Here is a 15,730-nt window from a genome sequence, read left to right as displayed (position 1 = left end):
CGCCCCCCGGGCAGCCCGTGTCGGCGGCGCCGGGGGCAGCCTGCGCCTTCCCCGCCAGCCCGAGGGCACACCAGGGCGGCTCCGGGCAGGGGCGGAGGGGGCAGGACACGTCCCTCGTGTCATCCGGGCCGTCCCCAGGGTGGTCGGCACCACAGCCGGCGGCTGCGGGGGGAGCCGGTCCGACATCAGGAGATGCAGGGGCAGGAGATGAATCAGGCCGTGCAGCCACCTTGTCAGCCTGAGATTCCCCCAGAGACGCCCCCACCGGCACCGAGGCACGACCTCCCCACCCCAGAGACCTGGCGCCAGCGCTTCCGGGCCGTCCACTGCCTGGAAGCCAAGGGGCTGCAGGAGGTTTTTAGCCGGCTGCGGGAGCTGGCCCAGCGCTGGCTGGAGCCGCAGCACCACAGCAAGGAGCAGATGCTGGAGCTGGGGGTGCTGGAGCAGTTCCTGGCCATCCTGCCCCGGGAGATGGAGAGCTGGCAGTGGGGGCACGGCGTGGAGACCTGCGCTGAAGCTGCGACCCTGGCTGAGGGATTCCTGGTGGGGCAGGAGGAAGATGAGACGCTCCAGTGGAAATCGTTTCATGCTGGTCATGGGTGCTGCTCTCCCCATCCCAATGTTCTTGGCGGATGGGCCCGTCATACTGACAGGCGCCTGGAGGAGTCAGGAGAGATTGAAAACCTGGGGCCTTGGGACAAGTCATCCGACATCCCCAGAGAGGATGCCCCGCCCCCCCGGGAGCCAGGTGAGGTCCAGGACGGAGGCCTGCACGTGGGTCTGGGTGCCCGAGTGTGTGTCCTGCACATGGAGGTTGCAGTTACGTGTCTGCCCCCGCCCGTGACCCGGCTGCAAGATTCATACCGACGTGGCTGGGCTGGGACAGAGCTGATCCCTGTGTGGGCAGCTCCCAGGCTGGGGGCACCCATCTTTCTTGTGTGCAGCTCCCAGCACAGGGAGGCTGTATCTTGCTCGGGCCTTGTCATGCTGCCATGGTGACAATGAGTGATGTCATTCATGTTCCTACAGTCAGTGTTCACTGGCCCCGTTCTCCTGTCCCCGCGAGCCCTCTGAGCCCAATACGGGGCTGGTGCAGGTGTCGGGGAAATGAGACTCCCCAGTGGCCCCCGGCTGGCTCCGGTGCAGCTAACCCAGGGCTCTGTCCTGCTGCAGAGTCCCCTGGAACCGAGGAGACCGGGGAGGTGTCAGCAGACAACAGCTGCTCAGGCTGGTGCCCCAGACGAGGCCCTTCCCCAGGAGCAGGTAAGGGGCGTTGGTTCTCTCTTTTCCTGCAACAGCAGGAGGCACCGTCCCTCCGTGGAGAAATCTCTGCCGCAACGTTTTGGTGGGGTCAGTGCTCCAACAGATCAGCGGTTCTTGTTCCCCCAGTTCTCCTGGAAACATTTCACATGCCCTGGAGAAGACTGACCTTGCATTTCCCCTCCCCCTCCCTTAACATGTGCACGCTGATAAACCCCCAACATCCCTCGAGCTTCTTCCCCCGGGAGCGATGTCCCTGCAGGCTCTGACGTGGTGTGATCACCACCTGACACTGGGACACAGTTATTGGGACTCATCTCCAGCCTCATGCCTGTGGAGGTCTGTTAGCAAGAGCTGTGCGACTTCGAGTCTTCCTTCTGCTCCTTCTTTCTCACACTGAAGCCTCCACCATGCTTAGTCCCAGGCCAGTCCAGGAGATGAGCGGGGCTTCCCCCGTGCCAGCAGCACCAGAATTCTCTTCCCTACCCCGCAGGTGCTGGGATCCTGAGCAGAGCTGAGCAGCAGCCTCCTGGAAAAGAGCCTGTAAACCTGGAGCTGCAGAGGACTTCCCCAGGGAGACTGGAGGAAAGGGGCTCCTTGACACCTGAGCCAGGCCAAATGCAGAGGGGGCAGGGCAGGCCTCCAAAGCAGGGGGAGAGCTTGGAGGTGAGCAGGGCACCTGGTTCAGTCGTGGGTGGGAGTAGAGCTGGGGCAGAGGGCAGGAGGAGCCAGGGGTGCTGTAGGAATCTGGGGAGCAGAGAGACAAGCCTGTGGTGATGGAGGCTGCAAACACACCCAGCTGCATTAGCAGGAGCTCCCTCCCACGTGTAGAAAGCCAGGTGGGGTGTGGCGTGGGAAAGGCCTGGTTACAATGCATGGAGCCAGGGATCCCTGCCCTAAAACTGCTGCCCAGGCTCAAAGGACTGAGCAAAATAGAACATGATGAGCTGGGCTAAAGCTGTGACACATGAACGCCTGGGTCCACAGCGGCATCCACATCGCATGTCAGCTGAAGACTGGGGAATGGTGTGTGCCCTTACCTGTCATGGCCATGATTGCAACTAGTTGTAGCACAGAGTGATTGCAGACAGGGCTGTGGGGGCTGGAAGCAGATGGAAGGGGAGACACTGATGGTGTAACGCTTGTGCCTGCAGCTTTGGGAGGTGTTTGAGGACGTGGCCGTGTATTTCACACTGAAGGAGTGGGAGCTGCTGGACGATGACAACAAGGCGCTTTACCAGGACCAGATGCTGAAGAATTACCAAGCCCTCGTTTCCCTGGGTAAAGCTCTGGTTCTTGCTTCTCCCTGGAGCTATGGGAGCTCTGGAGTTTTGTAGTCATCTGTGTTTCAACAGTCTCATCCTCATGAACTTTTGGCTGCGGGTTTTAATCCACTTCCTCCCACTGCTCTGTCAGTGATCAGACCTCTCTCACATTTCAGACTGATATATCCACCTTCATTTGATCCAGCCGCCTTCACTTGTGTCTTCCCCATTCTTATAACTCCTAGTTTTTCCACATGCAGCAGTTTCTTGATAACATGATCTCCCTTTGCCTTTGCAGCATGTTCATATCTCCAGTTCATTGTACATAAATGCACTGAGAGCTGTTCCTTGGGGAATGATTCTGATTTCTTCCCTGCCTGGCCTAGCGTGTCCTCTCCAAACACTTTAAAGAATCCTAGCATGCTCAGTTCTGTGAGATCTAAATCCCCTTTCTCCTGTTGTTATGACCCAGCAGAAGTTAATAGAAAGTCTTATCAGGCTCTGCTGCTACAACAGGTGGATGATGCATTTCCTCAACTGCTCCTCTAGTGACATATGTAGACGTGATGATACCCAGGTACTTCTAGCCATGGGTCACTGGAAGCTTCTGCCCACATCCCTTCTTAACATCTTCATGTCCATAGACCACTCTCTGGCTTTGCTGTGTTTTTGTTAAGACCTGTGCTCTCAAGCTCCCTCTGCCATTCTCAAACATTTTCTGGTACTCATCCTGAAATCCCTCTGCAGATCAGATACCCATCATTGTGGTAAAAAGAAGTGAGCTAGCTGCAAGACCTAGTAAAAAACACTTTTCCTTTCCAGAAGATCTCTAATACAGGGGCTTGTTCTGATTTGTGCGCAGGGTTGACGTACTTACCTTTTACTAGGTCTGCTTTTCTGGTGCTTTTTTTCCCCTCCTTTTCACCCAGAGGATTTCCTTAGGGAAGTGCCTTAATGTTTTCTTTAGCTCAACAAAGACCATATAGACCACTTCTATATTATGACCTTTTATATGCTGTGAAATGTGTCTCCTTATGCCTTCTTTTTTCCATATCCACAACTCCCAGGAACTTTATGGTAAACCCTGTAGTATTGTCAAGCTGTGCACTCATCTTCCCTTCAGGTACAATCCTCCCAATGGAGGGGATGATTACTCACTTGCAGCTACAGGTATTATGAAATCATCCTTTCCTGTCCTTGGTAATGAATTACTCTCTCCCCCCAAATAAAAAGTCTCATTGTCAGGTACCTGTCATGTGTGCTTTTCGCTGCCACAAGTCCTTGCTTTAAACCTTCCATACACTCATTTTCACTCCTTTTCCTGGAATAACACTGATAAGATAGATCTTAAACATCTATAAGTCTGTCCAATATCTCTTCTTTTTGGTACTTTGAAAACAGTAAAAGCTTTGTGTTTCTGCTCATTAGTACTGATCCAAGATGTACATCTCCACACCTGTCCCTGGTGACTCTGTCAATTTAATGCTCAGGAGTGGTTTGTGCTTTGTTTCTTATGACCATCCCTCCAAAACCTGGGTGACAAAGACCATCATCTCTTGAAGGCTTCTCCCTGCTGTGTCTTCTTTCACCTTAAAGGTCCATTCTCCCTTGTCCATAGTAGGCCGTAGTAGAAACCTTGAGTTCATTGGATCCGTTCCCCAAATCCCACCTGGTTATTCTGCATCTAGTACCCAGTCACTAACCCTATTTAACCACTGCCCAAACAGGATATCAAGGTCCCACACCTGACTTAATCTGCAGCATCCAGGAAGGACAGGTGGAGCTCTGGGTCTGTGATGGTGAGGACCATGGGGAAATCTCAAGATCAGAGGACCTCCTGCCAGGTCAGTTGTAGCTATCCCCAACCTGGCTCTACTATCAGTGAAGCCCAGAGTGCCAGGGTATGATGGGATTTGTAGTCCCCCATTGAAATCAGCATGCTATACAGATGCTCTGCGTAGCCAGTTGTGTTGGACAAGAAAGAATCTGAGGCTTTTCCTGGCTTCTGGTCAGGTTGACCTGGAACCCAGAAGAGTTTTATCAAGGGCTCCATGGCACGGATGGGATTCACAAGATTTCAGGTTGTGGGGGGAAGTGAATCCCCCATGGTTGCACCAGAATTACCACCTTCCTGTTTCCTCCATGGGGCATTCAGTATCACAAAGCCTGAGATTTATCACAGAGTCTAGATTCAGGTTCATGCCTTAGACTAATGGTTCCCAACCTTTTTAGATGGCAGACCGGCAAACTGCAGACTGGAAGTGACCGCAGACCAGCAAACTGCGGACCAGTGTACTACAGTCTGAAAGTGACTTTATACTCAGGATAAAAAAGGGTTAGCTGCTGGTCCACAGTATGCCGGTCACTTCCGGACTTCTGGTCTGGTAGCCATACGTCCTGCGGACCAGCAGCCAACCCCTCACAGCCCAAAGGTTGGGAACCTCTGCTTTAGACCCTTTGAAGACTCCTGTGACATGGAGGTCACCTGAGACCCTTCAACAGAGGAGAGCTCCTTGGGTGCATTCCTTGCACAAGACCTTTCCCTGGAAGCAGTCAGGAAGCACAGCCCTGCTCCTCTCAGAAGACAGAGCCACAGCTCTGACTCCTTTCCTCCTTCTCAGCCCATTAGAACCTGAAGCTGTTCAGGCATTGCCCTAACACACGCATTCCACATTGCTTCTCCCAGAAGGGCCTGAGGTGATGGGTGCTGACAGCTGGGCCAGAAACTCTGAGAGTCTGACTCTGAACTCCACCGAGTAGGGAACATTAGCTTGTCACAGGGACCTGCCCCTCCCTCGCCCCCAGCACTTGGGGTTTTGGCAGGAAGACCTTGTTTTCTTGAGGGAACATAAGTGCCAAGTCCAGGCCTGCTCTGTGGTCCATCCCAGCAGAAGGAATAGTAGCGTTTGCCCTTTGCCATCAGGGTAGGCACTAATCTGGAGTTTCTCTTCCCCATGCAGGAGGTGCCTGGATGCTGAGCAGAGCTGAGGAGCAACCTCCTGTGGAAGGGCCTGCAGCCCTGGAGACATCATGGACTTCCCTAGGGAGTTATGGCAAGATGGACTTCCTGAGATCAGAGAGAGAGCAATGGCACAGGAGTCAGGGGAGGCCACAAGACCAGAAGGAGAATGTAGCAATAAGCCAGGTACCATCTGCAGTTGAGCATGAGAGTGGAGAAGGGACAGAGCCTAGAAAGAGCCGGGGGTGCAGGGAAAAATTTATGGAGCTGAGAGAGACAGGAGAAAAGCCACATCAGTGCTCGGTGTGTGGGAAGAGCTTCTCCCGATCCTATAACCTGGCCCAGCACCAACTTATCCACACAGGGGAGAAGCCACATCAGTGCTTGGTGTGTGGGAAGAGATTCGCCCGATCCTCTAACCTGGCCCAACACCAGCTTACCCACACGGGGGAAAAGTCACATCAGTGCTTGGTGTGTGGGAAGAGCTTCACCCAATCCTACCTGACCAAACACCAGCTCATCCACACGGGGGAGAAGCCATATCGGTGTCCAGAGTGTGGGAAAAGCTTCAACCGACCCTGTAAACTGGCCCGGCACCGGGTCATCCACACCGGGGAGAAGCCACATCAGTGCTTGGAGTGTGGGAAGAGCTTCACCCAGTCCTCCACCCTGGCCCGGCATCGGCTCATCCACACAGGGGAGAAGCCGTATCAGTGCTCAGAGTGTGGGAAGAGCTTCACTCATTCCTCCAGTCTGACTCAGCACCAGCGTATCCACACAGGGGAGAAGCCGTATCAGTGCTCGGAGTGTGGTAGGAATTTCACCCGATCCTCCCACTTGACCCAGCACCAGCTCATCCACACAGAGAAGAAACCACATTAGTGCTGAGTGTGGGAAGTGCTTCCTCCACTCCTCCAAACTGGCCCAGCACCAGTGCATCCCTATGCGGAGTGTCCATAATTCTGCCAGCAATACAGGAAGGATTTGGGGATGTATACCTGCTCAGCGCCCAGCAGTGTCTGCATCCAGGGGAGCAGTTTCATGCTGGTACACTTCAGCAACAGCTCACGCTTTGTTCATTCCTTCGAGGGCACTTCAGAACCCAAAGGACACGGGCTGGCCTCCCAAGCCCGATGTGGGTGAATGTTTAAAAGGAAACACTTCACGCGGAAGGCAGCCCCTGTGCTGGGGGAGCCTGTGAGGAGAAGATCTTTGCATCAGCCTTGGAGCCTGTGCCATCCCCATCATTCTCTACAAGCAGTCAGTGCTCCCAGCAGGTGAAGAATTGCCTTCACAATAGGTGCCTTCCCCAAGATAGCTGGCTGCAAACGTCACCCAGGGACTGTCTTTGGCTGACTCCCAGCTTTGACTTCCCTCCTGGCCCCAGGGTTCTTGTATTTGAAGCTCTAGAGTTGCAGGAAGGAGGAAATTTATTGCTAGGGAACCATTTTCTGCCTTCCACCCTGACCTTACCTTTCCTCCCCCCGTGTCACCCCTCTCCCAGGTCTGCACATGCCCATCAGAGTCTGCAAGAAACTGCTGCTGCCACCCCATGAGCCCAATTTTGGCAGGTTTTGCTTTTCAGCCCATCAGAACTCTGCACCACCAGGTGCAAGCTTCCCCCCTGCCCTCCTTCCTTTCATGCCTTTCTCTGCAACAGAGTCCTTGGTAATCAAGCCCCACAACTTAACGTGATATCCCTGTGCGTTGGTCACTATGTCCTCTCCAGAGCTCCAGACATGGGAACAGACCAGGGCCCAGAACCCTTTTCATCAAAGATCTCTGTGGTTTCTCAGCCCCTTCCCTTTCCCAAGGATTCACTACAGTCCAGGGGTATTTGCTAAGCCTCATGAGCAGGAGTTGGTCACATTTGAGGCATCAGGCCCATGTCCTGTTGTGCAGCCAAGAACCCTGTGGTTTTGAATGAACATCTGGCCGGGGGGAGTAGAGTAGGGTCTTTTCTGGGTTAAATGTGATAGTAGGGGTAAAGGAGGTGCAGCCTGTGATGAGTCCTGCCTCTTCTGTGGAAGGGTGGGGAAAGAAGGAAGGCACCCATCGTGTGGGTGAAATGCAGCACGTTGTAATCTCCCATTGGGAATACTGAGGCTCCCTGCTAGTGTCAAAGCCATTTGGCTCCATGAGTGTCCTGTAAGGGCTACTCCATGTGGTTAATAATAACCCATGTTGGAACACACTCATTCATCTCTATAATTGTCCTTTCTGCTGATACCCCCCAGCTTATAAAACTTGTCCCCTCCCTGTTTCCCTATATTACAGTGTTTAAGAAAATAACCTTTTGACTTAGGAATGAAGCTCAGTGGTTTGGGAGAAGGGCTGGTTTGCCTTGTTGGAGGTGGCCACAGATAGAAGGGAGGGAATGGGAGTTTGTTCAACACATTGTCAGTGTGTCTGTTACTTGTTGAATTTCTAACGGGCGGTAAAGGTCGGGGGCAGAGCATGTAAGTGAGGGAGCGCGTGTCAAAAGAACTGAAATCCTGACCAACCCTTTTCAAGAGGGGAGCATGGTTGCTGATCAGTTAAGGTTCCCTGATGTTTCTTCGCAAGACCTGAAGCATTGGATCGGGCGCCTCCGAGCTGGGGCAGCTCTTAGCCTCCCTGCCTTGGAGGAAAAAACCGGGCCCCCCACAGGTCAGGGGATGCTCGGCCTGCCTGCAGCTCACCCCCTGGCTGAGGGAGAGATGGGCAGGCTCCATGGTGGGGAAAAAAAAAGGATCAGGCCCCTTGCCCCTTCTGCCTTCAGGCCACTTCTCCTGCAGCTGAGGCATCAGCTGTCAGATGAAAGGCTGCAATTTTTTCAAGTAGCTATGTTGCAAACTAAACTATATGCGGATGTGGTTTAGTTTGCAACATAACAAAACTCATATAAAACACAAAAAACCCTGTATGTGTTAAGTGTGGCACAATTAAACAACAAAAATGGGCAATATTTGTCATATGTACAAGTACCCTCCATGATAAGGGTTACCATACATCCGGGTTTTCCCAGACATGTCCTTTTTTTTTTTTTTAGTCCTATGACCTCCATCTGGGCAGTTTTTTTAAATACAAACGTCCAGGATTTCCTCTGATAGTCCTTTTTCAACATGGATGTTGGTAGGTGGAACTACATCTCCTGGCTTGCCCAGCACCGAGCATGTTTGGGATCTGAGTTTTCTGTTTCCTGCTTTAAAATGCAGGGCTACTTGGAGCAAATGGAAGCAGGGAGCACCATGTGCATCTGTGTGCGCACATGCACGTGTTCAGCATATAGCCAGGCAGGGTAGTGGGAGCAGCCCTGGCAGCAGGATACAGGTAAGCTTTTAGGGAGTGGGGGTTGGACTCTCCAGGGCTTGGGGACGGTCTGGGTCACCAGACTGAGAAGCAGGCAGCAGGGGCCCTAGTGGACTTAGGTGCCTCTTTTGCTCGTATTCAACCCTGGTCAGGGCCCTGATGACAAATGCTTATGCAGGGTTACCATATTTCCAGTTCCAAAAAAGAGTATGACTTAGTCTGGGGTCATGGAGGGGAAGGGGGAAATTTCCCCCAAATCCCAAATTCTGTGATTAAAAAACCCCAAATTCACATTTTTCCATGATTAAAATGAAATGCCTCTCTATATGTGAATCAGTTTAACACAATGTTTTATTGATATATCTACAATTTTAAACAACTTCAAATCCTACCAGTCCCTCAATCATAATAAAATACATTCTAAATACCTATATATTTTGGCCTTTTTTTTAAAACAGAAAATCAGAGCCCTGCTGGAGGGGGCCACCGCCCGCCCCCACTGTGGCTTCTGAGAGTGGTGGTGGAGCGAGTCCGACCCCAGCACAAGTGACTGAGAATGTGGTAAAGTCCAGCTGGGACCCTTCTGGTCAATTAGGTCTCCACTTAAACCCATGGCCACAGCCATATTAGGCTCTAGTTCCTATTGGATAATGGCGTTCCCACCAGATGGGATAAAACCAGTAGAACTTCCCTTTTTATTTCTCTCCCCTTGGTTCAGATTCCAGTCGCCCAAAGGGCTGCTGAGCAAGGTGAAGTTGGAGGTGGTGATTTAGAGCCCAGCTGCAGTTTCCACACCTGGCAGTCTGTGTCAGGTTTCTAGCTAACTATTGCTAGTCCTCCCCCCACCCTACTAAGTAAAAATCTCCAGTTTTACTGACCTGTGGAAGCCCAGATATTCTTTGAATATTTGAAATGGTCATTCATGGTAGAAATGGATACATCCAGCACCGTAATAGGTGTGGTGTTCTTTTAATGGCAGGGCCCAAAGCAAATCCTGCATCCCTGAATCATCTTTTCCTGCAAACTTACCACAGCAGAAGAAAAATCTTGAGATCTTGACCTGTGAACTCACGGGCATCAGAGTGGCTTTCAGGAAGTGGTGGCAATACTTTGAAGAGCCATGGCACAAAGTACAGGTTCTTGTGGATGACAAAAACCTATTTGCCAACCTGCACCCCAGAAACTGGCACAAGAAGCAAGGGGGAGTTCCGACTTGTATATGAAATCATAGGGGTTAGGGTCGCAAGTCAATAGGCCAAAGGGAGGGAACAGGCAAAAGATAAAGAAACAGCAACATTGTGGTACCATACCCCCAGCACCTTAATTCCCTTCCACCCCCAACACCTCCAGAAGTGTTCCCCAAACAAGCTTTTAATCCCAAGAATGATCCTACACCTGCAGCTGCCCCCAAGTCTGAGTGCAGCTCCTTCAGTTCACAGTCCTGGCTGACCGAGCCAGTGAGATCTCCAGGACTTCTCACCTAGCTTTCAAATTAGGCTTTAGAAAGAGTGCTTCCTTGGGTCCATCTGTTCAACAAGACCTGTAGTTCAAGACTGAAAAGCAAAGATTTGAAGGTGAGCTCAGAGTTTTATATTGTATTGCCTGGCTCAATTTGATGATGGAGAACTGGCCTCTGGCTCTAGGCCAGGGCCAGGGCCAGGGCCAGGGCCAGGTGTTTTCAGGGTCATACCCGTAGCCGCTCCTTGTAGGTGATGTAGAAAAAGTTCTCTTGGCCTCACAGGCCCAACCAGCCAGAAACATGGTTGAACCAGGCACTGAAGACCCCTGCACGAGGAGAGTGCAGTTGCAGTGAACACATAGGGCAAGGAGCTGCCACGCCACATCTAACAAAAGCCCAAGAGAAAAGCCACGACGCCTGGGTTCTCCCAGATCTGGTTAGAGCCCCTAGGCACCCACATGCCTAGTGCAGTTGGGAGCACTATGGCACTGAGGTGTCCAGCTGGCACAGGTCTCCCTGCCTCAGGGCCCCTGGGCACTGCTCATCATTGCTGCTCAGGAAGTCCTGCAGGACCACGTCCAGGGACTTGGCGTCCTTGTACTGGCGCAGGAGCTTGGTGATGTGATACAAAGAGACTGCAGGACTGCACAGGGTGTAGATGACCTGGGGGAAAGGGCAAAGGTCAGAGCTCCCCACCATCCTCCCTGGTCCAGCCTCACTGCCCCAGGGCCCCATGATCCAGGCTCCTGAACTAGAACCAACTAGGAAATGGGATCTCCATAGAGCTCCCCAGGCCAGGCCTGGCCTGATGAGGCAGCATCTGCATAGACAGGAGAAGGATGGCCTAGGTCAGGCCAGGCCAGGCTTAGTCCCTGCAACCCTGAGGCTGCAGAGGCCCTGAGGGCCATCCAGGCTGACCCTACAGGATCTGCTGGTCCTCACCTCTTCTGGCAGATGTAGTTAAGAGGCCAATTGGCAGCCTGGGAGGCATCTGAAACACCTTATTGGAGGCCAAGGGGAAGTACAAACTTCAAATGCATGGTGCATAAACCTAGCTTGGTAGAATGGACAAATCCAGGGGGCTGGCAAGGGTTAAAAGGCATCATTCAGAAAATGGCTGCAGGAAGAGAGCAGGACTTTGGTTACCTTGGAGCATCTCCCAAGAGATGCTGAAGTCGATGAGAAGAAGAGTTTTAGGTGCACCTGAATCAGAAAGCCAGGCAGACAGCTAGAGTGGCCAGGAGATGACCGAGGTGCTATCAGGGAGGAGAGCGGAGAAGTGAAGTGGATTCTTTCCATTGGCATTGATGATGCTGGGGAGATTCTTGCATTGGATCCATTCTAAATGCAGAGTTGACCAAATCCAAGTGACAAATTGGACAGGTTGCGAGGCATGGGACACATGTAAGAGCAGGTCGAAGCATGTACTAAGGCCCCAGTGATCAGGAGGGCAAGAAAATGGGTAGCCTTCCACCTTAGTAACAACTTTCATTTTTTTTCTATCAAGGCATGGCAGGCGAGCAAGGCGAGAGGTTACCCCAGAGACAGACAGGTGGCCGGCACAGACCTCACAAAGAGGCCACCCTGTTACAGTATGGACTGTGAGTTTTTTGTCTTTCTCTAGGGGGGGAAGGGCATGGCCATTTGCACTGGAGCTCTTCAGTATATACTGACATTTTAGAGAAGAAGGACATCGGTTGCCATGTTTTCCATTTTACCTGTGGCAGATTAGGGTGTCAGGTCTATGTTGTATCAGGGTTAAGGGCAGTTTTATGTACAGTTGAGATTATGATTGCATGGGATGGTTTGAAAAGGGATGATCCTGCCTCAGGCAGGGGGCTGGACTAGATGACCTCTGGAAGTCGCTTCCAGCCCTAGTTCTTTATGACACACCTCTGAGAGCACTGTGGTCTTGTTGGAAAATGAGGTAGCCCCAGAAGTACTGCTGTAGTACCTGGTAGCAGTGTCTCTGTCCTCTCTCCATGTTAGTTAGATGTTTTCAGTGTTGAAGTCTCCGTGACTGTGGTTTTATCAAAAAGTCATAGCCATAAGATCCCAACACCAATCTTGTCTTAAAGAATTGGCAAAGGTTTGGGCAGGTTTACTGTCTACAAGCCAGGGCCCAAACACAGCTGGGATCTGACAGACAAGATGTTGTTGCATATGTGCCCATGACAAGTATCAGTACAACACCATGTAGGATACCTGAGGGTAATACAATGGTCCCATGCTTTCTAATTCTCCTTTTATACAGTGATCTAAATAAGTTACATATTACATTCCACAAATATCTGGAATATTTTGAGCCATCCTGCACTATGGACTTGTTCCGCATCTTAATCTGGGTGTTATGTTCCAACCTAGTACTGGACTTTTCTCTTTGTACCACCATCTGCCCCTAGCCCCGATATCCTTACAAGAGTGTTCATCTCCCAACATACCAAGTTCTGCTTATATATAAAGAGCTCATCCACGTACCCCCGCCAGATGTGTGTGTGGGATGGGGCAGATGCTGGCTGTGGGTCCCCCACCCTGCTGCCCTGCATAAGGACCCTGAAACACCAGGGTGATGCGCCCCTGCCTGTCCAGGAGCAGCAGGGGTAAGGCAGCATGGAGTTGTGTCCCCTGCTGCTGCCAGATGGGCAGGGGGCACATGGCTGGCACGGGGCTTCCAGGGAAAGGGAAGCAGGGTGGGGAGCCCTGAGCATACAGCAGGGAGCCCACATCTGTCCATGCCCAAATCTGGGAGGTACATGTATGAATACAAGTCTGGGAAGGTATGTGGAGGGGAGTGGGCAGGTGTCCCACATTTACATTTAAAAAGGATGGTGACACTAGGATAGACATACACATGGGATGTAGTGCACCATCTTAGTAAATATGTCACCATCCAGAACATAGAGAACCCACTCAATCAGAGAAGAACCATGCTTGATCTTAGCCTACAAGAGGCCGAGAAGGAATGGAAAGGGGCTGGTAGAGACCACAGGTGTCTTCACTGGCCACCAAAGTAACGGGTGATTAGTTGACAGGTTTCCTCCATTCCAGGATGGCCGGTTAACAATGAATCATGGTATAAACACAGTACCATGGGTTTGGCTAGACATAAGGGCATATAAATCTTACCCTGAGTGAAGAGAACCCCACCTTGGACTTGACACAGTGGTCACATGAAGGCAGCCTGCTCTTCAGCATGGACTTCTTCCAGGTGGTGGCACAGACAGCAGAGCCATTGGCAAGGTGGTGTGAAAATGTTTTGTGGCTTCAAAATGGGGCTAGGTTCCTATGGTCCCGGTGCCAGGTAAGTGTCATACTCCACTGTCTGGGAAAGAGCATCCGCCTTCCCATTTCTACATGCTCTGAAAGTTCAAGTGGGACAAGAAAAACGGTGACCCCAGCAAAGCTGCCTCTGGTTGAGGGTTTTGGCCACATGCAAATATTTTAGTATACGGTGAATATAATGTGTCTAACAGGAGGAACCAAGGACAGTCTGCATAGCTGTGCTCACTGGGAGTTTGGACGGCTACTCCCAGAAACCCCTGGGGCTGGGCAGAAGGGAAAATGGAAGAGGAAGCTGGAGGCTGGACTAACAGGGGAAGGGAGCAGCGCGCCGTGGAGCCTGCCCAGCCCTACACAGAGGAGCACATAGTGGACCTGGAGATCTCACTGGCTCGGTCTGCCAGGACAGTGGACTGAAGGAACTGGATGCAGACATGGGGGCAGCTGCAGATGTCTGATCGCTCCTGGGACTAAAACCTTGTTTGGGTAATATTTCTGGTGCTGTCAAGCATGGCAGGGAATTAAGGTGCTGATTGTCTGTAACCACAATGTTGCTCTTTCTTTTACTTATTCTCTGCCTTCAACCATTGACTTGTGAACCTAACCCCTATGATTTTCTATATACAAGTGAGAACTCCCCCTTGCTGCTTGTGCCAGTTTCTGGAGATACAGGTTGGCAACTAGGTTGTGAACCTGTACTTTGTGCCATGGCTCTTCAAAGTATCACCACCACTTCCCAAAAGCCACTCAGATTTGCTCATGAGTCCATAGCTCAGGATCTCAATATTTCTTTTCTCCTGAGATGAGTTTGCAGGAAAAGAAAATGCAGGGATGCAGGATTTGGCTTGGGCCCTGCCATTGTGAGAGCACCACACCCGTTACAGGGCCTGTAGTATCCTGGGTGGCACAGGACCCAAAGACCTGAGTCCAGGTGGTGGCAGCGCTACCCCAGGCTTGCCGGTGTGGTTCAAAAAGGGGGTCGGCCTGACATAGGAGCCCCAGGGCAGGCACTTGAAGCTTGGTTTTTGGCCAGGCACAGAGGCAGGCAGCTCGGTGCAGGAGCGCACCCTACTGACCTGCCACAATCACACCTATTACAGTGCTGGATCCATCTATTTCTAGACAAATTACAAGGTGGAGTCTGGACGAGCTAGCAAAGGGGCAGGGGTGAAGGCCCATTTCAGATATTCAAAGGCTCACTAGGCTGCCATAGACCAGCAGAACTGGAGGTTTTTACTTAGCAGGGTGGGGAGCGGTCTAGCAATAGACAGCAGTAAACCTGGCACAGGCTGCCACGTGGGAAGTGCAGGTGGCCTCTAAATCACCACCTCTAACTTCACCTTGCTCAGCAGCCCTTTGGGTCTCTGGAATCTGAACCAAGGAGAGAGGAATCAAAAGGGAAGATCTACTGGTTTTATCCCTCCTGGTGGGAATGCCCCTATCATATAGGAACTGGAACATAACATGGCTGTGGCCATGGGGGTAAGCGGAGGCCTGACCTCATCAGCAGTGTCTGTTGGACTCTCCCATGTTCCCACTCATTTGCTGGAGCTGCTGTGGGAGAAAAGCAGACATTTGGCTTTTCTCTTTGCAGCAAATGAGGCTGGCTGCATCCCCACATGTGGCCTGACTCATTTTGGAAAGGAGCGGGGAGCTTTGGTAACTTTGGTACCTCCCTGTGCTCCTATTCAACCCTGCTCAGGACCCTGAAAACAAATGCTTAGGCATCTACTTTTGTAACACACCACTCTCTTCTCCATAAGGTTATGTCACAAAAAAACCCAATAGGAACTGCATTTGGGAAGCAGGCTTAGAACTCAGGACTTCTGAAGACATCAGGGGACCTTAACTGGTCTGCACCTGTGCTCTCCTTTTGGAAAAGGGTGGTTCGGATTTCAATTCTTTAGACACAAACTCCCTCACCTACACACATTACCCCCAAACTTCACCACCCCTTAGAAATTCAACAAGAAACTGGCCCGTTCAAAATGTGTTGAACAAAGTCCCATTCCCTCCTTTCTTTCTGTGCCTGCTTCATACAGGACAAACCAGCCCTCCAGCCAAAAATCTGAGGCTCATTCCAAAGTCACGAGTTAATTTTCTTGAATGCTGTAATAATCAGGAAAGGGAGGAGGCAGATTTATACATTGTGGGGTATCAGCCGAAAGGACAGTTATAAAGATGAATGAGTGTGCTCCAGGATCATAGAAAATTAGG

The 15,730-nt window shown here is 51.6% G+C and overlaps 2 protein-coding genes across 2 annotated transcripts; both read left to right on the top strand.

Annotated features, from left to right (window-relative positions):
- The first annotated feature begins 161 nt into the window (after positions 1-161).
- Positions 162-1,539, top strand: LOC112548918 (zinc finger protein 232-like). Its single transcript, XM_025195697.1, has 3 exons — positions 162-748; positions 1,030-1,263; positions 1,523-1,539. Exons 1-3 carry the CDS (start codon positions 193-195, stop codon positions 1,537-1,539), a joined length of 807 nt encoding a protein of 268 aa, XP_025051482.1. The 5' UTR covers positions 162-192.
- A 242-nt stretch (positions 1,540-1,781) lies between these two features.
- Positions 1,782-14,866, top strand: LOC102385009 (zinc finger protein 383-like). Its single transcript, XM_025195699.1, has 4 exons — positions 1,782-1,926; positions 2,415-2,541; positions 4,253-4,369; positions 5,486-14,866. Exons 1-4 carry the CDS (start codon positions 1,879-1,881, stop codon positions 6,364-6,366), a joined length of 1,173 nt encoding a protein of 390 aa, XP_025051484.1. The 5' UTR covers positions 1,782-1,878; the 3' UTR covers positions 6,367-14,866.
- The last annotated feature ends 864 nt before the right edge of the window (positions 14,867-15,730 follow it).

The sequence above is a fragment of the Alligator sinensis genome, unplaced genomic scaffold, assembly GCF_000455745.1.
Source record: "Alligator sinensis unplaced genomic scaffold, ASM45574v1 scaffold142_1, whole genome shotgun sequence".
Lineage (NCBI taxonomy): Eukaryota > Metazoa > Chordata > Crocodylia > Alligatoridae > Alligator > Alligator sinensis.
The sequence above is the reverse complement of the archived record's forward strand: the minus strand, read 5'-3'. Positions and strand labels throughout refer to the sequence as shown.